The 25,097-nt window shown below is 34.5% G+C and overlaps 1 protein-coding gene and 1 long non-coding RNA gene across 2 annotated transcripts; one reads left to right on the top strand and one right to left on the bottom strand.

Moving 5' to 3' along the window:
* The first annotated feature begins 8,476 nt into the window (after window positions 1-8,476).
* LOC137813902 (bZIP transcription factor 17) lies at window positions 8,477-12,136 on the top strand. The gene is made up of 2 exons (XM_068616365.1): window positions 8,477-10,745; window positions 11,431-12,136. Exons 1-2 carry the CDS (start codon window positions 8,834-8,836, stop codon window positions 11,871-11,873), a joined length of 2,355 nt encoding a protein of 784 aa, XP_068472466.1. The 5' UTR covers window positions 8,477-8,833; the 3' UTR covers window positions 11,874-12,136.
* A 7,028-nt stretch (window positions 12,137-19,164) lies between these two features.
* On the bottom strand, window positions 19,165-22,872 carry LOC137813900 (uncharacterized). Its single transcript, XR_011081521.1, has 6 exons — window positions 22,343-22,872; window positions 22,192-22,251; window positions 21,717-22,064; window positions 20,831-20,867; window positions 19,837-19,968; window positions 19,165-19,370 (listed from the first exon to the last, which is right to left on the bottom strand). It is a non-coding gene; the product is annotated as an uncharacterized lncRNA (long non-coding RNA).
* Between the last annotated feature and the right edge of the window lie 2,225 nt (window positions 22,873-25,097).

The following is a 25,097-nucleotide window of genomic DNA, read 5'->3' as shown; positions in this document are numbered from 1 at the left end:
TTATGTGAGGCAAGCTAGTGAAATGAGCCCACACTTCTTGCGTGGAGCGAGCCAACCCGACTCGCTTTTTTGCGGGCCAAATGTGGGACCAGCCCGCATTGCCACCCCTAATTATATTACATAATACTTTGATTTTGTTCCCCTATATTCGGGTTTTATGACAAGATACTATCATTATGGCTAAATATTCCTAATTAAAACATGGAAAAACCAATATCAATGGTCTAGGTCCATGACAAATTTATAAATAGACCACCACTCTTAGCCCCTGTTTGGATTGGGGGGTGGCACAGTAGCCGCAAACGGATGTGGGGTGCCACCCCTGTTTGGACCCGGTCATGGTTGAGGGTGTGAGTGAGGGGAAAGTTGGGCCAAATGAGAGAGCATTCAGAAGTGAAGAGAAAGGAGAGGGTGAGGGAGTGAGTGCCAAGTAGGATGAGTGAAATATCATTTGTGCCCTCACTAGATTTTTGGACATATGTGGGCATTGGATGTGAAGCATGCATGCACATCTGTGAAGAGAAGCTTTTCAGCAGCAAGCATATGAGATTTTTGACCATTGTTCAGGAATTCCTGTTTGACCAAGTTCAAAGCTCAATGAATGCATAAGCAAGTTGGTGAGAGGGTGGATGAAAGTGATAAAGAGGTGCAACAATATATATGTGGTTCCCAAGCTCACAAACCTCACAAAGCAGAGGCAATTCGGTTCTTTACATAGAGAGCTTGGAGAGGGTCGTGAGTGCGCTTGGTTCTTCGTTTGTGACCTCTGGTGAGCTGCGTATGAGTTTAGTTTCATTCTTAATCGATTATCATTGAAAATGAACGTATGCCATAATCGATTATGTGGAAAAAAATTGTTGATAATCGGTTATGTCATGAACATAATCGATTATGTAAAAATTTTCGTGAGATAATCGATTATGGTCGTTTTTGCACTGGAAGCATAATCGATTATGTGCTATTTTACACTGGGGTGATAATCGATTATGGTTCTAATCTTCCAGATTTATGATTTTATGTTTTTTGAACTAATTTTTCAATGATTTTTTTTTTTCAGGCATAGTTCGATAAATCTTAGACTTGCATTGTGTTGTGGTTTTGTTCGACTCACTTGAGGTATGTGTTTTTTTTTAAATTGTGTTTGAATGTTTAGTTTTATTTTGAATTTAATTTGTTTAAATTATTTTAAAGTAGTTGTTAATTAGTTTTTAATTTTAGATGTGAATGTTTAGGAAAATTGATTATTTAAGATTGTATATTGTTAATGTAAAAATTTCATGAAATTTGAATATGTTATTTTTGTGACATGAATTGAATTGAATTTATAAATTGAAATTAGAGATCTAAATCTGTTATTTTTTAATATTGTTATTAAAAAATTATAAAAATTGTTGCAGTAATTTAAAAACAAAAAAATCAAATATAAAGAAGATTTTTAACAATTTACAACGTTAATAAATAAATTTATGAATGTGGATAGTAATTTTTTTTTTTTTTAACTTTGAAGCTGTTAATAAATATTTTTTTTATTTAAATTTACAGAATAGATTATATTTTAGAAATTATTATTTTTACAGTGTAAATATAATTTTTAATGTTATTTTTTTAAAACAAATATTGTATTAATTAAAAAAACATAAAAAGATGACCTAATAAATTAGAATTTTTAATAATATGTGTACATAGTTACATAAATTTGTTAATGTTGTTATAATTAAAATAAATATTGTAATAATTAAAAAGAACAGAAAAACATTACATAATAAATTCAATTTTTTAATAATATGTGTAGATAGTTAATATTTTTTTAACATTAAATGCTTTATAAAAAAATCATTTATTTATTTGAAATGATTATTTTTATAGAATGGAAATACAAAAATTTTGAATGATATGTTTATAATTTTTTTTTAATTTTACATAAACATACCATAATGTTATGAAAATATATATAATTTATTTCTCATAATTTACTTAAGTTGTTAATATTATTATTTAAAATTTAAATCAAATATTGTAATAATTAAAAAAAAAACAGAAAAAGGTTACGTAATAAATTAAAATTTTTACTAATAATTTTTTAACATCAAATTGTTTATAAAAAATAGATTTATTTATTTGAAATTATTATTTTTACATAATAGAAATAGAAATTTGGAATGTTAGTACTGTTAACTCATCCCCAGTCAAACTGAAATGTTAACCCAAATTTGGGCGAGGATGCAAGACATGAAATAAAGCATGAGGAACGTTAACATTCGTTTTGACAAACTTGATGAAAGGATGGAGCGGAATGATCAAATGATGAACAAAATGAAGGATACTCTGAATCAGATCTATCGTCATCAAGGCCATTGATTGTCTATTTGCATTATGTTATTGTCATTTATTTTATTTCTATTTTTCATGTTGAACATTATTATTGCTATTTTTATTGTTTTTGTTATTTTTCACCTTGAACATTGAGAAATTGATATTTAACATTAAGCTTCATATTATTTTAAATGCAAGTTCTTTAATATTTGAATTCTATTATGATTAAAGTAAATATTTTGGGTCCATTATCTAAATTGGAAAATGAATAACATTCATTACGTAGCTTTCAATATTTGCGCATGACATGACATCATCCTCTAGTTGCACTGGTTGTGGTGCAGAATCACGTGATACTTTTACCCTTGTTGCTGAGAGCAGAAGTGCGTTCGTTGCTCCTATTTGTGATTGTGGACACTTTGCTGTTTTGAGAACAACAATTGAAAAAAATGTCGGAAAACGATTTTGGGGTTGTCCCAAGTACAAGGTAAATTTAATTCAATTCGGTTTCCTGCAAACTTAACTATTGTTATTTAAATTTTTTAATTGTTGAATGTTATTCTTTTCTTCAAAACAGATTACAAGTGACATTGTTCTAGGCTATAATTTTTCAAATGGTACAATGGAGGCGTTGCCGATGACAAAAATGCAATCACGTTGAAGGTTTCCACAAGAAGGGTTAAAATGTTATTACTGAGGATGTCTTTTCTTTTTCTAATTAACATTATTATGTGTTTTTAAGTTTTGCATAATTTCAAATTAACATGTATTTATCTCTTTCTACATCAAATGTAATAACTTTATATATTTTTGCAACTAATTAATGTTCATGACATCTTTTCTTAAATTATATTAATGTTATTATTAATAGTAATCAAAATCATAATTAATAACAATTATATATTTATATAACATAACATTTATTAAATAATCATTAATAATATTAAAATTATCTACAAACAAAAATTTAACTCATACAATTTTTTTCAATTAATAAAATTAAAAATGAAGAAATCATACTTCATTTCTATATTCTATTTTTTAATTCATTTCAATTTTATATTATTTTTTAAGTTATAATTGAAACTTACAATTATTTTAATTATCAAAATTATGTACAAAATTAATAATCATTTTTTTTTATTTTTTTACACACATGGACAAAAGTATACTTTATTATTATATATAACATAATGTAATAGAAATTAAATAATATAATACTAATTATTTTAATTAACTTAAATATCCTTTAAACTAATGAATATTTCATTTTCCTATTTATTTATATACAAGGGTAAATTTGTAATCTTACAATTTACACTATTTAAAATATATTAAAATACTTTCACAACTATCACATCATTCACACTTTCCAATAAACTTTCTTCACACATCCACTCTAACATCCCCCAATACAAATACCCTCAACTTTCTTCACACTTCCACTCCCCCACACCCTCAACTTTCCACTTACCCACAACCTCTAATCCAAACAAAGCATTAGGGAGTAAACTCAACTCATATTTGACAATAAACTCACTTTATACACTAAATTTCATGCTCTTATTGACTTGAGTGTCATAGTATCTTCTACATGTGGAGCTCTCTCATTCCTTTGGAGCCAATTCACGAAGCTTGCAAGGAGAAGATTTAGTGACGTGTTGTTCCTGTCACTCTCAATCTCCTCCTCTCGGTCCTCTAGGTCTTGGTTTTCTCAGTTTTGGTCTTCTCTATTTTGTAATGTTTAGCATGAGGGGGAGATATGATATCTTCAAAGACACTCTGACGCTAAAGTTAGAATGATGTATTAATGAGTCATAAATGTTATTAAATCTAACTATTATATGTCCCTTAACCCTCTATTTATATTGTTTTGTGATGAACCTTTATTGTTATGTGTCATGTTCAGGCTCAATCCTCTTATTAATCCATGCTTATGACTTGTTTAGCGACCTGATCCATGATTAAGGTCTTTAAGGCCAAAAATATGTATTATATTAAGGTTTTTCCGTTTGGGTACCCCTTTCTAGAGGCCGAGACACTAGACGGTACACTGATCCCTTAAGCTTGAATGTTCGATGAGCATGCAAAGTTGTTTGAAAGAAAAATCCATTTCTTTCGGTATTGTTGACGAGTTGAGATCTTTTCGGTTTACATACACATCCATGTTTCTTCTAATTTGGTCATGGAAAATCCTATCCATCAACCGTTAATAGGTGGTCTCTGCGTTCTTAAGGCTGAAATGCATGACCTTGTAACAATAATTTTCGACTCAGTGTTGAATGTGGTCTTCTCCACATTTAGGCCAAACATCAATATATGGTTGTATCAAGAATAGGCATCTAAGAAGCTCAACATTTTGTGTCACAATGCCTCATCGATAATCCGATCAATGCTCAACAGTTGATAATGTAATTGGAAAAAGATTTATTTATGTTGGTATAATTTGTACACATCCGCCATTGCCAGTTTCATTTTTGTACTAAGACGATATTGGGAAACCATGTAGTATACTAAACTTTTTGGATAAATCTGGCTTGCAATAATTTATTTATCTCTTCTATGGAGGTCATTCTCTTCTCTTCTTTGAGTCAAAGTCTCGTTTGGGTGAGTGATCGTGCTTCTTTGCATACCGACAACTTATGTGAGATTATGCTCTGATGATTTTTCAATATATCGAAAATCAGTCCAAGCGAATAGGTCTTGATTTCTTATAAGGACATATGCTAGCACCTTTGCTTGATCATTCATTAAGTTGCTCCATAGATGGGTGTTCTGATGCTTGATCCTTAGCATGCATTGATTTGTTTCTTCTCTTGGCACCATCCATGGCCACCAACTTGTCGACCTCACTTTACGATTGGGGTTGTCTATCAAGAGTATGTGTTATCTTTAGACTAGCCATGTAACATTTCCTAGTCGTCCTTTGATCAATGTAGATGGTTACAATCTCCTCATGCTCAAAAGGTAATTTCATGTTCAGATGTAGGATGGATACTATTGCACTGAGAGCATTTAGCTATTGCACTAAGGATATTGTACAAGGTGCTCGCATTGAAGATGATATATCAGATCTTGATGTTTTTTTTGTTTTGCCTATCTTCACTAAACTTGGTGTAAAGGTCTACATATCCTCTAGTGTCCATTCTCTCTCTGAAAAATCCCACGATCTGCTCATTATTTGGCTAGATCTTATCTTTCACTCTCTCGATCTGTTGGAATGTCTTCCAATGCAATAAATCGACCGAGTTACCCTGATCCACTAAAGTTTTCATCATTGCGAAGTTTGCCAATTCGTGATGATCATAGGATCATTTTGGTTGAGATTAATTGCTTGGAAGTCATCAATGAAGGTTATAACTAGTATACTCTGCTTCTTAGTAAGTGAGTGGACAAATTGCACGATTTAAAGATGCCTCTTATGTGTCGAAGACGATGCCTCACCCCTACAAATCCTCTCGCGATGGTGTTGATGACCCCTTGAGGTCTCCCTAAAATGGAATGAGATGTGCCCCTCTTATGCTATTATCATTTACATTTATTAACCTCTCTCTTTCACAATCTTGAAAATTTGATTTCTCACTAGTGTTGTAGAAGAAAACGAAGAGAGAAAGCAACCATGGGAAAATTTCTCATTCATTCTGCTCTACAATCAAAAGTTTCTTTGTACTACCCTCAACCATCTTCTCCTCCCTCCAAACCATTCCCCGCTCTCAAGAAAAACAAAATCTCCAAAACCCATCCCACAACCAAACCCTATCTTCAAATTCCCAAATCTTGTAGAAGTCAAGAAAACATTCTATTCCATCACCAATTTCTCCAAAGACCCTCACTTCTCCAACTTTATTTTCCACATCGAGAATAACAGGTTTGTACTTCCCAGGTTCCGATAAATCAAGCTGATTAACCGAATATCAGTAGTTCGACTTCTCGACCAAAGTTAGACACGACTTAACCACATAGTTAGGAAGTAAAATCTAATTAAACACTAAAAACATGATTAAGCAAGTATGGAGCCTGTGTTAATCCTCGCACAGAGAACAACCCACCAAAAAACTATAAATAAGAGGGGATTCCCAAGGTAAAGATAATGACTGTTTTAATCCTGAACTTACAAATCTGAGTATAACTGCGACTAACTTGAGTGTTAGAGTGCATTTGCAAGTATCCCCCCACACCATACAAGAGGAGAGACCGAGATAGAAGATTGAATGACCTGGAGGTTGAAGAGCTTGATAGGGAATATTCAGCCTTGTAACTTGTAAGAACAAGCTTCAACAAGGGTTATTCTCTTCACCCTTTTCTCCATCGTGTTCAACAATGGGTTATTCTTGAAGGGAAGAATGAGGGATGAACATAGAGTGGAATCCTATATATCGATCATGGAAAGTGGGGGAAATTACAAGCAATGTGAGAGGGGTGCAAAAATTAAAAAAAGATGGAGAAAAAATTGCGATTTAGCTGCCAAATTAATTGATTCGATTAATGTTTTGCTTTCCAATAAGGAGAGAAAACTCCATTTTTTTTAGAAACCATTATGTTCCTACCAGAAATGTACTTTGAGGGTATCTCAGTGAGGACTACGTGTTCCTTAGGGAACAAACTTTCAGTTGGTCTTCGATGAAAGATGGATGTCCACTTGAAAAAGACCTCCGATGCGTAAGTCAGTAGGAGCACAAAGATGATAAGTTCTTAACAGTACGCCAATATGAGCATAAAGAAGATAATGATAAGTTCTTAACAGTATGAGAGTTAAGAGTATATAATAGAGTTTAGGTGTCCCTTTAATGAGAGAATTGTACCGGCCAGACCTCAGACATCGGCATCAGACATTAACGTCGGACATCGGTGGTCTGGTCGCGATGTTGAGCCACGTAAGCGGGCCCCCATAAATAGTATGTATTGAAACCTAGATATCAGAAATACTTAAATCTCGGGAGGGTCCATGCATGTGGTATGTATAGTACATTCTAGGCCTAACACAAGCAAGTATTCCTTGAAGGCGCCTAAGCCCACAAGCACTAGGGTTTCCAAGGAAAGCTGCATGCAGGGCACATGAAGAATTAGGGCACCTACAAGACAAATGAGCGCGCAACGTTGGTACCCTGGCGGACATACTATAGTCTTTACACTCCAGAAGAGGAAGGTTCAGCGCCGCTGTTGTGTTAAGATTGCATAATAACGCGTGCAAAATGTCTTCCTAGTAACCCTAATTTCACTTGAATAGAAGTTCTAGTGGGACAGGGAAGTTGACCTAAAACAACCTATAAAAGGGAGTTGAGATCCCTGGTAAATGTACGCCGTTTCTAAGACTGAATCTGTTTTACTCATTCATTGTTCTTTAGCCCAGTATTAACTTGATCATTAGAGTGCAATCAACAGGTAAGACCCCATCTGTTTCAACGGAGCCACTCTCCATCACCTGAAGGGAGCACAAAAATCCCTGAAAGTAGGAGGAGCCACCACCTGCCTCTGAAGTCAACGACGACTGAGTCAACCGGCGAAAATAAGAATCATCACCTATTTATAGGTATTGTTGGGACTCAAACTATTAAAAATTATATTAAATAATTATTATGAGATATAAATAAATTTTATAATAATAACCTATAATTAATATTATAATAACCTATAACGGATTTATAATGGATTTATGATATAATTTATGTGTATTAAATATAATATTGAATAAACTGTTATTATTATGTAAATAGGAGAATATATATACATTCCATTCTCACAACTTTCAATAGTAAATACACAATAGCATAATTTCCTCAAAGGACATAAAAATTCATGATGTTCTAAATTGGAGTTACTTCACTTTCATAATTTCCATTTGGAGTTCCGATTACTTCACCTTCACCTTTTATACTATACACGTGTTATAAATTATCAGCCTTATATACCATAATGGACCACTTCATGTCCCATATCATTATCTAGTTAACGCTATTAAAATAAGTTTAAAAGAAAACATCAAAATGAATTACTTTAAAAAATGTTGAGACTATTTTAAACTTTTTAAAAATCAACAAGAAAGTAATATTCGAACCTTATAATAAAAATAAAAAAGTAATTAAGCCATTAATTAAATAACACATATATACATGAGTAGTAAGTTGCTTACATTATAATTTTAGGTTAAACTTTTGAAAAGAAAGTCCAAAAGTCGTTTAAAAATGACACCCTCCGTCGTGGTCGTTGAAAGCAACCGAACGTAGCGGAAACGCAATTCTTGCTCACTGGATTTTGCTTCCCACTTTCTCCCCATTATCCCTTCTGACATTAGCCACAAGTTTCTAGACACGCTTTTCTTATTTTTTTTCTCTCTCATTGAACAAAATTAACGCGTGGCACATACGAGTGAGTGACTCAAGAGAACTGTAGAAGTATTTATCGTATTCAGTGGACGGGTTCATAGCGCGTGACTCACGCTCTCGTCTTCTAATAAGGAACGAAACCCCAAAATTTCTTAAAACCCAAACTTTTCCTTCTCCGTTCGCGGAAACCCTCACCTATGACCGAGTCAATGCATGCCGTGGAACCGTCGTCAGAGGCGGCGGAGCTGCTGGCCTCCGATCCCTTGTTCGACGAGTTCTCTGCCGAGTTTGGTTCCCTCCCCTTTCTGTCCATGGACTCGCTCTTCAACTCCGACACGCTTCCCTTCGCCTCAGATCTTGAATTCGGCATGGATTTTGATGACAACAATGGGGAGTTCGAAATCACCTTCGACGATCTCGACGACATCTGCATTCCCTCCGACGCCGAGGACTTCCTTCTTACTGACGCATGTAACCCCGACAACACCTCCGTTTTGGGGCCGATTGAGGAATCTTCCGCGAAGAATTCCGATTCTCCGCGTTCTGACGCATCTGTGGTTTCTGGAGATCGGAGCTCCGGCGTTTCAAGGTTTTTCAATTCGCAAGCGTCGGATTCTGTTTCTGAGGGTAATTCGTGCAAAGAAGGTTCGCTTGACGCGGTTGATGTTAGGGTTTCGAACATTCCCTCGCCGGAGTCTGAATTTTGCGACCGGGAGGAGTCTTCTAGTGGACCGGTTTCGTCTCAGGGTTCAGGAAATGCTGGATCGGGTGTGTATGAGGCCATAAACTCGCCCTCGCCTGATTCTGTATCTTTCGAGAGGGACATAACATCGTCTCATGCACATGAAGTTATGGACAAGGGTGTGAAATTGGAGGAAATTTCAGGGTGTGATCTGAAGAGGAAGAAAGAGAGTTGTGAAGGAAGTGCTACCAAGCACAGAAGGTTCTCTTCCTCCTCGGTGGATACTAAGACCGAGAAACAGACTCCGTCTGATGTGAATGCAATTGATGATGATGATGAGAAAAGGAAGGCAAGGTTGATGAGGAATAGGGAAAGTGCACAGCTTTCTAGGCAGAGGAAGAAGCATTATGTGGAGGAGCTTGAGGAGAAAGTGAGATCAATGAATTCCATCATTGCTGATCTGAGTAGCAAGATTTCATACATGGTGGCTGAGAATGCTACACTTAGACAGCAAGTGGGTGCTGGTGTGATGTGTGCTCCTCCACCACCTGCTCCTGGGATTTACCCTCATCCTCCAATGGCACCCATGCCTTATCCTTGGATGCCTTGTGCTCCCTATGTTGTCAAGCCTCAAGGATCTCAGGTTCCTTTGGTACCCATTCCTAGGTTGAAGCCTCAGCAGCATACTTCAGCACCCAAAGGTAAAAAGTCCGAGAGTAAGAAGAGTGAGGGGAAAACTAAGAAGGTTGCTAGTATTAGTTTCTTAGGTTTGTTTTTCTTTATCATGCTTTTTGGTGGGCTTGTTCCTCTTGTGGATTTTAAGTTTGGCGGTTTAGTGGACAATGTTCCTGATACTGGTCTATCTAGCTATGTTAGTGATAGGGTGCATGGTCATGGTGGAGGTAAGGTTTGGTCTGTGAATGGTCCTAGGAATGGGTCTGAAAGAGATGAGGAAGTAGGGTTTTCTAATGAGAGGTTTAGTGTTAAAGACAAAATGAATTACGAGAGAGGCCGGCATTTAGGAGAAGAAAGGGGTGAACGGCAGGGCCCTGATGATTTTGGTCGCCAGGGAAATGCCAGCGAACCTCTTGTTGCTTCTTTGTATGTTCCCAGGAATGATAAGATGGTGAAGATTGATGGAAACTTAATTATCCATTCCATTATGGCTAGTGAAAAAGCTATGGCATCTCAAACTGCAGAGGCAAAGGAGAAGAAAGAAACAGGTTTGGCCATTCCTAAGGATTCGGATTCTGCATTGGCTATTCCTGAAGTTGGAAGACTAAGAGGTCAACATCCACATGTGTATAGGGTTCCTGCGGAACAGAGGAAGGCTCTTGGCTCTGGTTCAACCAAAGCTTTGAAGGACCATATGAAGTCCTCTGCAACTGATGGTAAAATGCAACAGTGGTTCCGTGAAGGTCTTGCAGGTGATTATCCAATATTGTGGATTTCATTGTTAATTTTATTCTGTATAGACTGCTTGATAGGAATTAATATGATACATTACTCCTCTACTAATTTATGTGATGTCTTGGTTATTTTCTAATCTTAATCTGTGAATACTCTAGCACGTTAGGTTTAAGGTTTCTAATTTTGGTGATGATTAATAAGTCTTAAGGATGCTATTGCTATCTTTGCTAACATAACATGTTTTTTGTTTTCGCTGGTCGTCCTTGGTTTCCCCTGATAAGATAAGAAATCATGATGCTGTTTTTTTATTATAAATTTATGATTAAATATTTCTGCAGCAAATTCTGATAACTTCCAAATTGATTAGATGTTTTCTCCTTTTTTTCCTTCGGGGTCTCAAACTAATGTGAAGAGATTGCTTATAAAAATATCCGCCCAGTACTTTTCGCAATTTTGGCTCATCTCTTCATTGTTGTAGTTGTAGAGTAGCTTTTCTTAGGCCATGATTTACACTCATTATATATGGCATCTCTTCTGAATATAAGAGCTGAAAAGAATGTCTTCGAGATGTCCACCTCTCAGTCATGCTTGGACAGTTTTTTGCTGGTCGTCTAAACTATGCCAAAATAAAGAAACTGTTGACCTATTTTGTTTCTTCCTGACAATTGAAAGTATGCTGAGTTTTCTGGTTTTCTGATACAGGGCCAATGTTAAGTTCTGGCATGTGCACTGAAGTTTTCCAGTTTGATGTTTCTCCTAGTCCTGGAGCTATAGTTCCTGCGACATCAGTTGCCAATTTGTCAACCGAAAAGCGTCAGAATGCTACCTCGGTCAAAAAGACCAGGAATAGAAGAACCCTTCATGGGCTTCCAGATTCTCTTACTGGATCGAGTCTGAACATAACAGAAGAACATGTAAAAAACTTGCAGAAAGACCACCTCCATGGTAATGAATCTTCTATGGTGGTTTCAGTCCTTGTTGATCCCAAAGAGGCTGGTGATGGTGATGTTGATGTCGATGGCATGATGAGACCAAAGTCACTCTCTCGAATATTCGTGGTTGTGCTAATTGATAGTGTCAAGTATGTCACTTACTCTTGCGGTCTGCCTCGTGCTTCTCCCCATTTGGTGGCTGCATATGTATGAGAATCCATCCTTCCTTCGGTGAAATGTTTTGATAGAGCTGAACCATCTAACCTGAGTTTTAGTTTTGTAACGAAAGTATGTGGGAACTGGGAAGGAAGGAAAGAAACTGGCTCCAGTTTTGTACATAATAACATATTTAAAGTAGCAAGCTTAAAATTGTAGCTGAGAATACAGAGCTGGGCTTCAATGGGGGTTGTTGACCAAATGTGTAAGGTTGAGACCTTTCTTAGAAACTTAATAATATATGCCCACCTTTTAATTTATGAGCGGATCCCATGTCATGCATGACTGAATTTATAGTTCAAAGTGTGTGTTTGAGACATTGCTTGTAAACTCGATTTTGGATAATGATAATTTTATAATTTTCTTTTTATGATGATTTTGCAAAATCGTTAATATATATATATATATATATATATATATATATATATATATATATATATATATATTTCTTTCACTTATTGGGTGAATTTCGGAATTGTGTTTTTGGTTTCAAGAAAGAAACTACGTTATTATTTGACTAGGCACACGTGTACATACATTTTTTAAACTAAACCTTTAACAGACAATTAGTTTGATGATTAATGATTTTTTAAGATTAAAAAATAAAATAAAAACATGTAATTTAAGTGATAATGTGGGTATTATATATATATATATATATTTATTTTTACTATTATTATTATATATATATATATATATTAAATATAAATTTATGTGTATATTTGTGTGTATGAAAAATATGTTATTGAATTTCAAGATATTTGATATTTGAGTAAGAAAAGAGATAAAATAAGAGAAAAAAAATTAAAAAATTGTTTTACACGCAAAACTATTTTCTAATAACTATTTTAAATAGGAGAATCAATCTCTCCTGACACTTAAGTGATCACAAGTAAAAACAATTAACTTATCAGTCACCTAAAAAAAATATAAATAAAAAATAATTTAAAACTGTTAAAAAGTTAAAAAACTGCTTATTTAATAAAAAAATTTTATAAATAGAAAAATAATTTAAAACCGTTAAAATGAAGATATAAAAGTATAAATATCATTAAATGCTCAATTTAACAGAAGAATAAAAAAAAACTCAAACTTAAAATTGCTAGTTTCAGAATCTAATGGGATAAGTTATTGTACTTTTAGAACAAAAATAACCGTCTACTCTAATATAATTTACTTTCTCCGTATTCATTCTTGAAGGCTTTAGTCGATAACGCTTTTGTCATAATCAAGCATGTGATTTTACATAGATGTCCCATGTTTAGTTTTTATATTAAAAAAATGATTTTGAGTTAAGCATTCAAATATTTAAATATAAATGATGTTATTCTAAGAGATTAAAAGAAATAAGCAGGGAAATATAAGAAGTTTTTAAGAGGTCAACCCATTTTTTTTCCTAATTTTTAAGAGATTAAACGAAATAAACAGAGAGAACTTAAATTACCTCAGACAATTAAATTTCAATTAAGACGAAACAAATTGATAATTGATAATTGATAATTGATAATAATAGTATAAGTGTACTTTTGTTTCCTCATAATAATCCGGCTTTCATAATGTAAAATGTATAACAGTGGAATAACACTCCATACCAAACTATGTATTTAAAAAATGTTAGTACAATAATACATTTAGGAAAGATATAGAAATGTGTCTGGCCAATAGTTATGGGTTATGAGGTGGTCTCCAGTTCAATCCTTTGTTATTGTAGCCTTCAGATATTTGGAGAGATTAGTGTGTAATGAGGAAAGCAACAGACTCCGATGATCAAATAAGTGAGAACATTAAATATGAGTGTGTTATATCTATTGCATAAAATAACACTTACATTTGTCCAGGGTCTCAAGGCCCTTTTATAACACTCGTAGATCCTTTTTCAGGAGTTAATAACAACCTCATAAATTGTCAATATATTCCCCTTTATTTTAGGGATGTTGATGCAAAGAGTATCGTCTTTGATTGTTTGTTTTTGTTGACCTCGTTGTTGAACAAAGACTTTGATGACTCCAAATCTTGAAGAATTGTGTGAAGTTCTGTTGCTGCTTATTTAGTTGAGTATTTTGTAGTGTTTAAATTTGTGATCCAGTTCAAGAATTGATCCAAGGCCATTTGATCTTGAAACCTTTTATAAAGATGAGTGAAAAATCAATCAGTTGATTTATCGTTTTAATCAGTTGTTTTACACTTAGAAGTTTTTGAAAGTGTTTGAAACAATTTGACTTTGGTTGACTTTGCTATCAAACCAATTCAATCGGTTGTTTCGATAAATCAACCGATTGATATTTGAAATTTCTTAACAAAGTTTTGTTAAGTCTGTTAAAACTGTTTTGGCTGGTTTACAAAACTACTTTAACTTTTGATTTTAACGACTACTTGGAGTTTATAAAAAAGGTTTTATACTCCTAGCTAGAAATATGATTACAAGAGATTCAAATTGCAAATTTGAAATCAGTTTTCCAAGATTGCCTAAGGCTTTGGACTTTTCTTCAAGAGGAATAAGACTGTTGTGTGTTAAGTCATTTTTTCCAATTTCGTGAATTGATCCAGATGTACTCTTTCCTCTTCCTTTAATCTTTGTATTTCTGTAAGGTTGTGTGGTATAGATTAAGAGGGTATTTTGATCTGTGTAATGTTTGCAAAGAGAAGGTTGTGTTCTTGAAGGGATACAAAACATCTCTTTGTTGTGTGTTGTAAATCAAAGGAGTTTGATTTGTTAGTGAAATTCCCAGGTGTTTCTGGGGACTGGATGTAACTCTTAGTTAAGAGTGAACCAGTATAAACCTACTGTGTTGATTTCTCTTCCCCTTATCTCATTTAAATCTGTTTAGTCCTTGTTTTTATACACTGCTGATAAAAACAATCGGTTGAATTGAAGAAACAATCGATTGATTTTCTGGAATCATTTAAAAACATGTTTGATTTTGGCTGAACTTGTTATGTATCTTTGATTCTACTTTTGACTTTCATTAAACCTTCAAAGTTTGCGAAAATCTTGCATAAAAAAATCATCACCCCTCTTGTTTTAGCCCTGAAATTCTAACACTCGTGACAATAAAAAATATAATTAACTGATTCAATTGTAGATTTAAGTTATTTTTTGTTTCTTGTTTACTTCAGTGCATAACGTTAATGTTTTTGCCATCTGTCAAAGCAGACTTCTTTGGGACCATTGGGCCTCCCCTTACTTGGGCCGAACCATGTCTATTGGGCCCGAGCTTAGTGGGCTGAAGAGACATGCTTTAAGTGACCAGATCTTGATTGCCATATCGGAGGAGATGACCGTCCACCAAGGTGTACCGACTTGCATTCTTCTTGACAATCTTGGCCTTTGTGGGCTCAGAGGTGAGCAGTCTATCCACCAGGTATCGAACATATGGCGTCATCCAAGTGTCCCCCGAGGTGATTTGCATGACTTCAAGATTGTTTTCCTCGTGCAACTCTTGGATGGTCACTCTTGGTGTCTTTAGGATTTCCTGAATTATAGATCGGTGTGGCCCCCTACCTTTCCCGAGTTGGAGAGCTTGGATAGCAGATATGCTCGAGTGTTTTGTTCTCTTTGGACATGGACAAGGTAAAAAATAGAGAAAGTTTCCCTTAAATCCTTGACATACCCGAGATAGGAAGCTAATTGTGGGTCCTTAGCTTGATAATATCCAGATATTTGCCCTGTTATGAGCAGTGAGTCACTTTTTGCTAGCAATCAATGTGCTCCTAGTTCTTTTGCCAACAACATCCCAACTATTAATGCCTCGTACTCAACCTGGTTGTTGCTGGCCTTGAATGAAAATTTGAGTAACTGCTCGAGCATAAGGCCATTTGGTCCTTCCAATTTGATGCCCGCCCCATCTCCCCGAAGGTTGGAGGATCCGTCCACGGAGAGGATCCATATGAAATCGTCGCGGTCAGGTTTAGAGTCTTTAGGGGTGAGTTTCGTCATTGAATCTGCATACACCTATCCCTAGATGGACCTTCATGGTCTATAACGAATGTCAAATTTCGATAGTTCTATGACCCAACGAACCATCCTACCCGCCATATTGGGTTTCTGAAGGACTTTCTAAATAGGTAGGTCGGTCATTACTACTACGATGAAACTTTGGAAGTAGTGTCACAATTTTCGGGCTATGAAAACTACTGTTAGGGCAACTTTTTTAATGGTCTGGTAATGAGTTTCTGCACCTTGTAATGAAAACTTCAAATTGTGCTTCCCTATGGTTGCAAAAAGTTCCTCTAGGTCGGACACATGTACCTTCAACCTTTTCGATGTCACAACCATGTCATCTACGTATGCTTAAACATTACGTCTGAGAGAGGGTAGTAGGATCCGATCTATAAGCCTTTGATAGGTGGCGCTTGTGTTCTTTAGCCCCAGCTGTTGAATCAAGTGTGTTCAAGCTTTGAAGAATCCAAATCCTTTGTGTTTGATGGAAGGCTGGATGTGCTTGCTGTTGCTGAGGTGCTTTAGAATAGGATCTGGGGTAGATTATATTTGTAATCCACTATTTGTTGAATCTAAAGCTTAAGTGTTTTCAAATATTTTAAGATTAAAGTGTTTTTCAAACTAAGTGAAAAACAATCTGTTGCTTTGTTGAAACAATCGATTGTTTTATACTTAGGTGTTTTTGAAAAAGTTTGAAAACTGTTTTGGATGGTTGACTTGCTGTCAAACCCAAACAACTGATTGATTCGCTATTTCAACCGATTGTTTGTTTGGAATCCTAACAGAAAACAATTTTGTTTGTTAAAAGAGCTTTAATTGATTTCATAACTGAATACGCTCCTGCTTTAAATGCTTTGACCAAGATTTGAATACTATAAATAGTTTGTTAATATTTTATAACAAACAACAAGAAAAGAAAAACATATTTGAGTTTTTCAAAGAGTTTTGAAGCATTTTGAGTTTGAACTTGAGCTTTGGTTATTCAAGGGAGAAGTGGAATAGGATTACTCTGTATTGATTTCAGTTGATTCTGTAATAGTGTAATGCGTTCTGTGATTTGTGTACATTATGGTGTTGTAAAGCCAAGAAGGGTTGTGTGCTCTTGAGGTTGTCAAGATCAACATTCTTGGTGGTGTATGTGCTGAGCCAAAGGAAGTGTGTGTCTTGAGGGGATCAAGGTCACTTCTTTGGTGGTGTGTGTATGTAATCTGGATTTGATTACCTAGTGGATTCCCTAGTGGTTTCTGGGAAACTGGATGTAGCTCTTGGGTTAAGAGTGAACCACTATAAACTGTTTGTGCATTTCTCTCTTCCTTAAACTCTTTAATTTCAGTTGTTGTTATATTACTGGTATAAACAACCGATTGTTTTTCTGGTGCTTTTCTATTTTGAGCTTTGTTCTTGGCAAATTGAATTCCTAAATTTGGTTTCTTGCAAAGAATTTCATTCTATCTTAAAATGTTTGCGAAAACCCCCTTACCATTCACCCCCCATCTAGTTTAAAGCCATACATTCTAACACCAACGACATGACTTTGTAACAATAGTTGGTTGCTTCGGCCATAAATGATGTTTTATTTTTGTCTCTTGGGTGCATGCAGATTTGGTTGTACCCTGAAAAAGCATCCATGAAACTCAGTAAGCCACATCCTGATGCGCTGTCCACCAAGGAATCTATGTTGGGCTGGGGGTAAGGATCCTTGGGACAGGTATTGTTGAGATTAGTGAAATTGACGCACATCCTGCACTTTCCACTTGACTTTTTCACCATCACCACATTTGCTAGCCATTAAGAGTATTGGATTTCCCTCACATGGCCAACTGTTAAGAGTTTTTGAGAATCAATATTTATGGTAAGACGCTTTTCTTTGTTGAATTTTCTTTGTCTCTAGACGACGGGCTTGGCTTTCTCGTCCATCATAAGACAATAGCACAAGAAATCTGGGTCAATTTTTAGAAGGTCAGCGAATGACCATGCAAAGGCATTCATGTTTTTTGAGATGACCTCGACAATTTCCTCCAACTCTTTCTGTAATGAGGTACCGAGCTTGAACTTCTTACTGTTTATCTCCACCTCTCGAACTTCTCCCACGGGTCTAGGTTGCCTTTCCTCACAATGGGACGACTCTACCTCCACGTCCGACCCTCCTAGTTGGGTGGTGATCGTATACATGCTCCTTTGATTTCTCAAACTATTTTCATAGCATTTACGTGCTATCTTTTGATCCACTCTCATGGCGATTACTAATGACATTTTACGACAAGTGCACCGCGTTGTCAGAATAATAATGTGTCCCTAAGGGCGAATATCTATCCCATAAGGAACAACTGAATAATCAAGTAAAATGTTCGCTAAATATAAAACAAAACAATAAAAAGTGTGTTGAAAGTGATTGCGTTGGCAATGATTAATCAGAAAACAGTCAAAGAATTCATTGCTTCAATTGGAAAATAAGGATTGTTTTTAATCTTTCTCACTCTTTTGTATTTAGATTAGCCAGATAATATTATGTTCTTTGATTGATATTGATGCTCGTAAAAAAATCATTTATATCGATTCCTTACATATAAAATTCTTAAGATGCTTCCTAAATATTGATTTCTCGCATATTTATAAAAACAACTCAGTATTAAGATCAAATGTTGATAGCAATTAACTTCAAGTCTATTCTTAGCACTCAAATATGTCATGTATTATTGATTAGATCAGAACCCTAAAATTACTTTCACTACAAAAAAACGTGTATAATGCGGCGGTTATTTTCGTAAAAACTGACATTTTTAACCGCCGCCTTATACGTCTGTGGCGGTACAGCGTACCGCCAGAATTCTTGCCGCCACAAAGTTTAATGTGGCGGTCAATTAAGAACCGTTGTAGCAGACGCCATATTATGCATTGTATAAAGTGGCGGTTTTAAACGTGTAATTGACGTCAGTTATAAATGTCGTAATTTTAAAACTGAGTAAACAAATTTTAACGTAAATTGTGACAGTTTTAACCGCCACTTAATACAATATAGTATGACATTTATAATCCACTTTATAACTGTCATAATTCAAATATTAAATATTTAATTTTATTTTTAATATTTATAATAATTTATTTAATTCTATTTTATAATTTAATTTCATAATATTATTTAATTTCATATTATAATTAAACTTTATTTTTATTTTTAACATTTTTAATAATTTATTTAATTCTATTTTATAATTTAATTTTATAATATTAATTAATTTAATATCATAATTAAATTTCACTACACAGTAATGTTTCATAATATAATTAAGTTATAACATAAACTAATTTCATAATATAACTTCATAATATAATTAAAATGGATAAATATAATAATAAAAAATAATTTCATTAAGAAAAAAAAAATTGATAATGTCAAACTAATCCAAACAAGTAAATTACATTGTAAAAATATAAATTGTTTATATTTGAAGTAAACTCCCAATCCTAATTTGTCATAAATTATGTCAAACTGCTCCTGCTCTCTCCCTATTAATAATGAATAGTATGTGATCACTTCCACATATTTGTAGTACCTGTTTCATCAAAATACCATAAATTTATCAATACAAAACATCTTCTCAGAACAAAAAAAGTGCTTAATTTCGTGGACAAATTTCATGCGCCCGTATTAAGAATTTCCAAAATATCATATTAGAAATTAGATGGTTTAGTAACATCTTCAATGGAATACACTTACAAAAGTTGTTATTTTAATGCGAGTCTCACATGCATGCATTCTCTTTAATTTTAAAAAACTCATATAGTTGAGACCCACAATAAAATAATATTTTTATTCATAAAAAATTCCTATTAAAGATGTTCTTGATGCAACTTATAAAAAGAGGTCATTACACTATACTGATATCCGGGGAACCAATTTAGTAGACCATATAGCTTTAGATATAAGAAAATAATGCAAAGCTAAGCCAAAGGCTACAAGGTTGACTATGTTATCAATTATTATGGGAAAAAAGTATATAGGGTGCTAGTTTTACGGACCAGATGCCAGGATATAAAGGTTTGTAATCTGATTCCTTTTCAACCAAGCAGTTGGGGTGTTCAATTGGCAGGAGAAGATGAGTCATGGTTATTGTGTTTAGTGCTCCATCATTGTCTTGCCAGTCCACATCCCTGCACAAGAAAAAGTAACATATTAGTAAAATAATTTTTCTAAAATATTTTTCAAGGAATCTTATAAGTTTTTTATTGATCATCAATATTAGTTAAACAACAACTTAATTACTCTTTAAAATATTATTGATGTTTTTAGATGTTACTATCATTGTATTATTACCGAAAAAAAATGTTAATAAGTTATATATTAGAAGGGAAAAGAAGAAGACATTCATAAACTACAAAGCATATCACTTAGAGGTTGAAATTACTTTTTCCCACTTGAAATCCATCTTGACCTTTTGTATAATTTTTGTGTAATGCACGGTTGGATACTATTAAACATTTATTTTCAAATAAACACAAGGAAGCATCCCACTCAAGAGTTAAATTGACAGAAAATAATGATAAAATAAATTGTTAATGACCCCACTAATGTGTTTGAAACTGTACTTGTCAAAGGAAGCAAAAATAGTTTATCTATTGCAACACTCAGTATTTAGCATGTATAGAAACAAATACAATTAGAGGAAACATCACCAGAATAAATAATCATAGTCCAGAGAACTGGATTTCCATAAAGAGGAAGTGCTTTTCAATAACCAGAGACATACGTCAATCCCAGATATGGTTATGGTTACCGGTACAATAAAAATACTTATACGTACATAGAAAAAAAGTAAAGACATTCAACATTAGCAATTAAAAGTCATAGTCCAGAGAGACTCTAGACACGCAATCACCCCCACCAATCTAAGGCATAGTTGACAAAACAATAACAACAAAAGTCAAGGAACATGAATTAAAAAAAAAAGTTAAGCACTGAGTCCTACACAAGCCTCTATAAGCTTAAAGTAACTCAACTTTTCAATAGGCTTACCTTAATTGGAATCATCATCTCCAAAATGATGCCATGGCTGAGAAAGAGCAACGATAACAGAGGAAAGAAGTCAAAACAAAAGGAAGATGGTGCTATGAAATCAATAGAAAAATAGCAATATCTTGTAGCAGAAAAATAAAATATTGAGCTGTGAAGTAGACAACACAAAAAAATGGAGGAGGATTAAAGACTCTTAATGCAGACAAGCTTGGCTAGAAAATTGCTCTGGTAAAAGGGGTTTGATTGGACACTGGACAGTTTTTGAACCTCAAACCAAAGGGAGGCAAATGTTTTTGGTTGTCTCTATTACCAAACCATAACCCTGGAGTCAAGAAAGAATCTCTGTATGAGATTTGTCTACAGCCAGGTTCAAATGATTCAATGATCAAATTTCATAAGCATTTGGAACTATACATGCCATCATAAGTACAGGTTTTTCATAAGAAAATTCTTTGACTGTGCATTGGAATGCCATAGTAATTGTAAAAAATGAGATCAGTGGCTAGTGAAAGGGGGAATGGAAAGGACTTGAGGAATAATTGAGGATTTCAAAAGAAGTTCAGTTAGAACTTAAATAAAGTGAAGATCATCAATCATCAGCTCTAGTGTTTTCTTCACCAAACAAGAAAGTATGATAAGAGTATAACAAAATTACCACTTAGTTAAAACAATTTGCCCATTTCTAATTAGGTATGTTTAAAATTAGCTAAATATTAGTCAAAGTGAACCGTTGTCAGCAGCTAACAACATATCTCCTATAATGTTATGACCATGTTTGAAAAAAAGAGTAGTTTATTTAACACTGGTACAGAATCACATAGTATGTGCACACATATGCATGCTAAAAACAGTGAAAGATGGAAAGTAACATTCACAAATCACCAACCTGACGAGCAACCTGTGCTAGTCGTCGGCTGTCCCGAGATGATTCAGTCATCGTGCAAGACTTCATAGGATCAACATTATGATCTTGCTTCTCTCCACACTTTTTCTTTGAATTGATATTATCTTGAGAGCAATCTTCATCACAACTAACTGCCTCCTTCTTACGCTTTCTACAGAATGTGTACTTAAGAAACTTATCACTTGTAGGTCGATTAGAAACCTTTGCATCTACATCAGATAATTTTGGGTTCATTTTATCCAGTGACCCGTTAGATGCTTCAATACTTTTACACTTGTGTCAGATCCAACAATGCCTATGCATCTGCAACCTGCTCTCTGGGCTTCTCAACTGCAAAATTCCATCCAACCAGACCAATCACTAGAAATTTAAATCAGATGTCCAGCGGAGAACTTAAGATTATAACAACGAGAACGAGAACAAGAACAAAAGCAAAGGAATAAGTACAACTACCTACCTTGGTCCAAAATGGTGTCGAAGTTGTCGGACTCCATGTTCAACAAATCATATCTTTTCTCTGCTAGGTTTGTTTAGGGTTAGCTAATTAGGGATAAAAATTGAATTTAGCGTTGTAAATAAATTGAAGAGTGAGTGGTAACGTTATGTACCGATGATGAGAGTCTTGAGTTTGAGGAACTGAGAGCGTATGATCCTGCGAGTGGCATGGTTCTGCTCGCTCATCGTTTTATTCTTGGCACCTCCCTCGACAGCATTGCCTCTGCGCGAACGTTTCCGACGAGAACGACTGCGGGGAGAACGAATGCGATTGAAAACCCTAAATCGATAGAGAAGGGAACGATTGCGGTGAGAGAAGGGGAATACGAAATGGGGAGGTGAGAGAGGGTTTACAAAATACAATTGGGAAGGGAACGATTGCGGTGAGAGTGAGGGCGAGGGTTTTCAAAATGGGGCTGAGAAGGGAAGACTACGGTGAGGGTCAGAGTGAGGGTTTAGAGGTTCGGTGAATGAGGAATGTGAAGATTGAAAAAAGATGAGGGTGAGAGTGAGGGTTTAGAGGTTGAGTGAATGAAGAATATGAAGAGTGAAAGAGGTATCTTTCCAAGAGTGATAGAGGTATATTTTTGAAGAAGACCAAAAGAGGGGGAAACAAAAAAAAACTTTGTGAAAGATGAAGCTCATGGAGGGAACGAAAAGCGGGAGAAATTTTATTTCAGAAGCTAGTTATGGCGGTTCTAAATGCCACATTTTGATTGAACATTATGGCGTCTACGAACCTGTCGTATTATACAGCTAATTGTGGCGGTTTTTAATAACCGCCATATTATAACCGCCACTATATACACGTTTTTTTGTAGTGTTTCCAGTCATATTTAAGATTCTAGATCAAGAATTAAAAGCAAAACAATAATACTATTAATCAATCAAGAACAAAATATTATGTTCAGAGATCACCTCAATACATAAGAGTTTGAACATATACTCCCAATCCTAAAGGGTAGAATTAGCCACGCATCTTCTAACACCTTCTATTCTAAATTGGATTACAATTCACTCAATGGTGTTTTCCTCTCAATCTTTCACACTAGGGTTGTGCCTCAAGCCCCCTATTTAACCTAATTTGCTAGGGTTAGGTAACTTTTTGCGTCACGCTAATGTGCTTGTTGATTAAAACATAAAATGACCCAATGTTTTTGGTGTTCTCTCGCTCAAGCGAGATGCTCTGTTGTTGATTTGGGCTTTCTGTGCTTTTGTGCGTTTTGTGACTTTCCAACTTTCTCCTTTTAGCTTATATTATTCTTCTTTAGCCCAGTGATCTCCATTTTCCCTAAAAACTCGAAAATAGCACCAAATTTGGAAATAAAACGTTCTTATTCAAATAAAGATCATAAAAATGTAAAAAGGTATAAATTCATAAATTAGGGATTATTTTGTATATATTTTAGCAATTAATACTCATAAGTGCATATATTTTAATATGAAATATTACTGAAATTAGACACTTATCAATCACTTTGCCTTCGGGCGAGGGCAACATTAACTTCATATTGGAAGTGGAGGCCACCACACCTAACCTATTCATGACCCGATCATGACCGAACAATACAATGTCATTCAAATTTAATTATTTTTTTTTCTAAAAAAAGAAGACTTAGTGGAAAAAATACAGTGATAAAATACAACCTTAATTGTCTGTTAGGTATTCCCACAATGTTATTTTAGTTATGTAGGTTTCGATGTCTCACTAGCAAAAGTTGTATAAATTTAATTTTGTCAGGATTTAACTATAGTTGATTCCTCATGTATATATATTTAGTTTTTGAGCTTCAATTTTGTCAAAATAACATTTTAAGTATTATAAGATTTTAATTTTTCTTTTAGTATAAATTTGTTTGTGTAAGATTTGTAATGATGGGTTTTGACAACTAAAATCTTCTTTTTGAAAAAAATTAAAATCATAAAATTGTGATGCCTATAATTTTTAATCTATACTATTAAACTCCAGAAAAAAAACGTTAAAAATAAATCGTTATGTTTTTAAGGCAGTGCAAATTCTTTGTTTAGATTGAAAAAAAAAGAAAGAAATAAACTTAGCAAAAGGGATTTAATATTCTTTAATAATAAATATGATAAATAAATAAATAATCTATTCGGGGATGGTCGTCCCTAAAGTAAATTATAAACAAAAGGAGTATTTACCACAATGTACTTGATCGTTATGGTCCTTGTTGCATTTTCTTTGGAGAAATTGTTCTAAGCTCGACATACCCTCGAACTTCTACTTGGTCACCCGTGAAATCGACGAGATAACCATAAAAAAGCCTCAACTGGTCGAGGGTAATTTGTAGACCTAAGAACGTTCCCCAAAACATAATGTCAGTCGAACTCCTTGATATACTAGGACTCTATGCACATTTCGCCCCATAATGATGACTAATAAGACTACAGGATCGTTTTCATAGGGGAAGATATCCTCGAAATCTGTTGTTGTGAAGCAGAGAGACAGAACTGAGTGCTACTCAGAATTTTGAATGTCTAAGGTCATTTCAGCTCGGGAGTAATGTTTTCGACTAGATGTCGAGGCCCCTCCCTTAAAAAATCCTCATGCGATGGAATTGAAATCTCCCAAAATTGTAGCTTCATGGTTTAATTATTGTGCCTTGACTCCTCTTTTTTGTTATTTTTCTTGATCATTCTTAAGATATCTGGTCAGAAAACCTTCCTTCACCAACTTTACTAGTTGATAGGATAACGTAAGACATCGCTCGATATCATGGCCTCGAGATCGGTGGAACTTGCACCAATTGTCCTTTCGTTCTCCTAGTATCCGATCCATTTTCTTCGGGAAGTGCAACTTGTCCACCATGTTGTCCTTTGTTACGAGTGACTTATATGATGTTCGAA

Source organism: Phaseolus vulgaris, chromosome 1 (genome assembly GCF_000499845.2).
Source record: "Phaseolus vulgaris cultivar G19833 chromosome 1, P. vulgaris v2.0, whole genome shotgun sequence".
NCBI classification, from domain to species: domain Eukaryota; kingdom Viridiplantae; phylum Streptophyta; class Magnoliopsida; order Fabales; family Fabaceae; genus Phaseolus; species Phaseolus vulgaris.
The sequence above is the reverse complement of the archived record's forward strand: the minus strand, read 5'-3'. Positions and strand labels throughout refer to the sequence as shown.

Coding starts and splice junctions, on each gene's coding strand:
- LOC137813902 (XM_068616365.1), top strand. CDS start 8,834: ATGACCGAGTCAATGCATGCCGTGGAACCGTCGTCAGAGGCGGCGGAG. Junction 10,746..11,430: donor GTTCCGTGAAGGTCTTGCAG/GTGATTATCCAA, acceptor TTTCTGATACAG/GGCCAATGTTAAGTTCTGGC.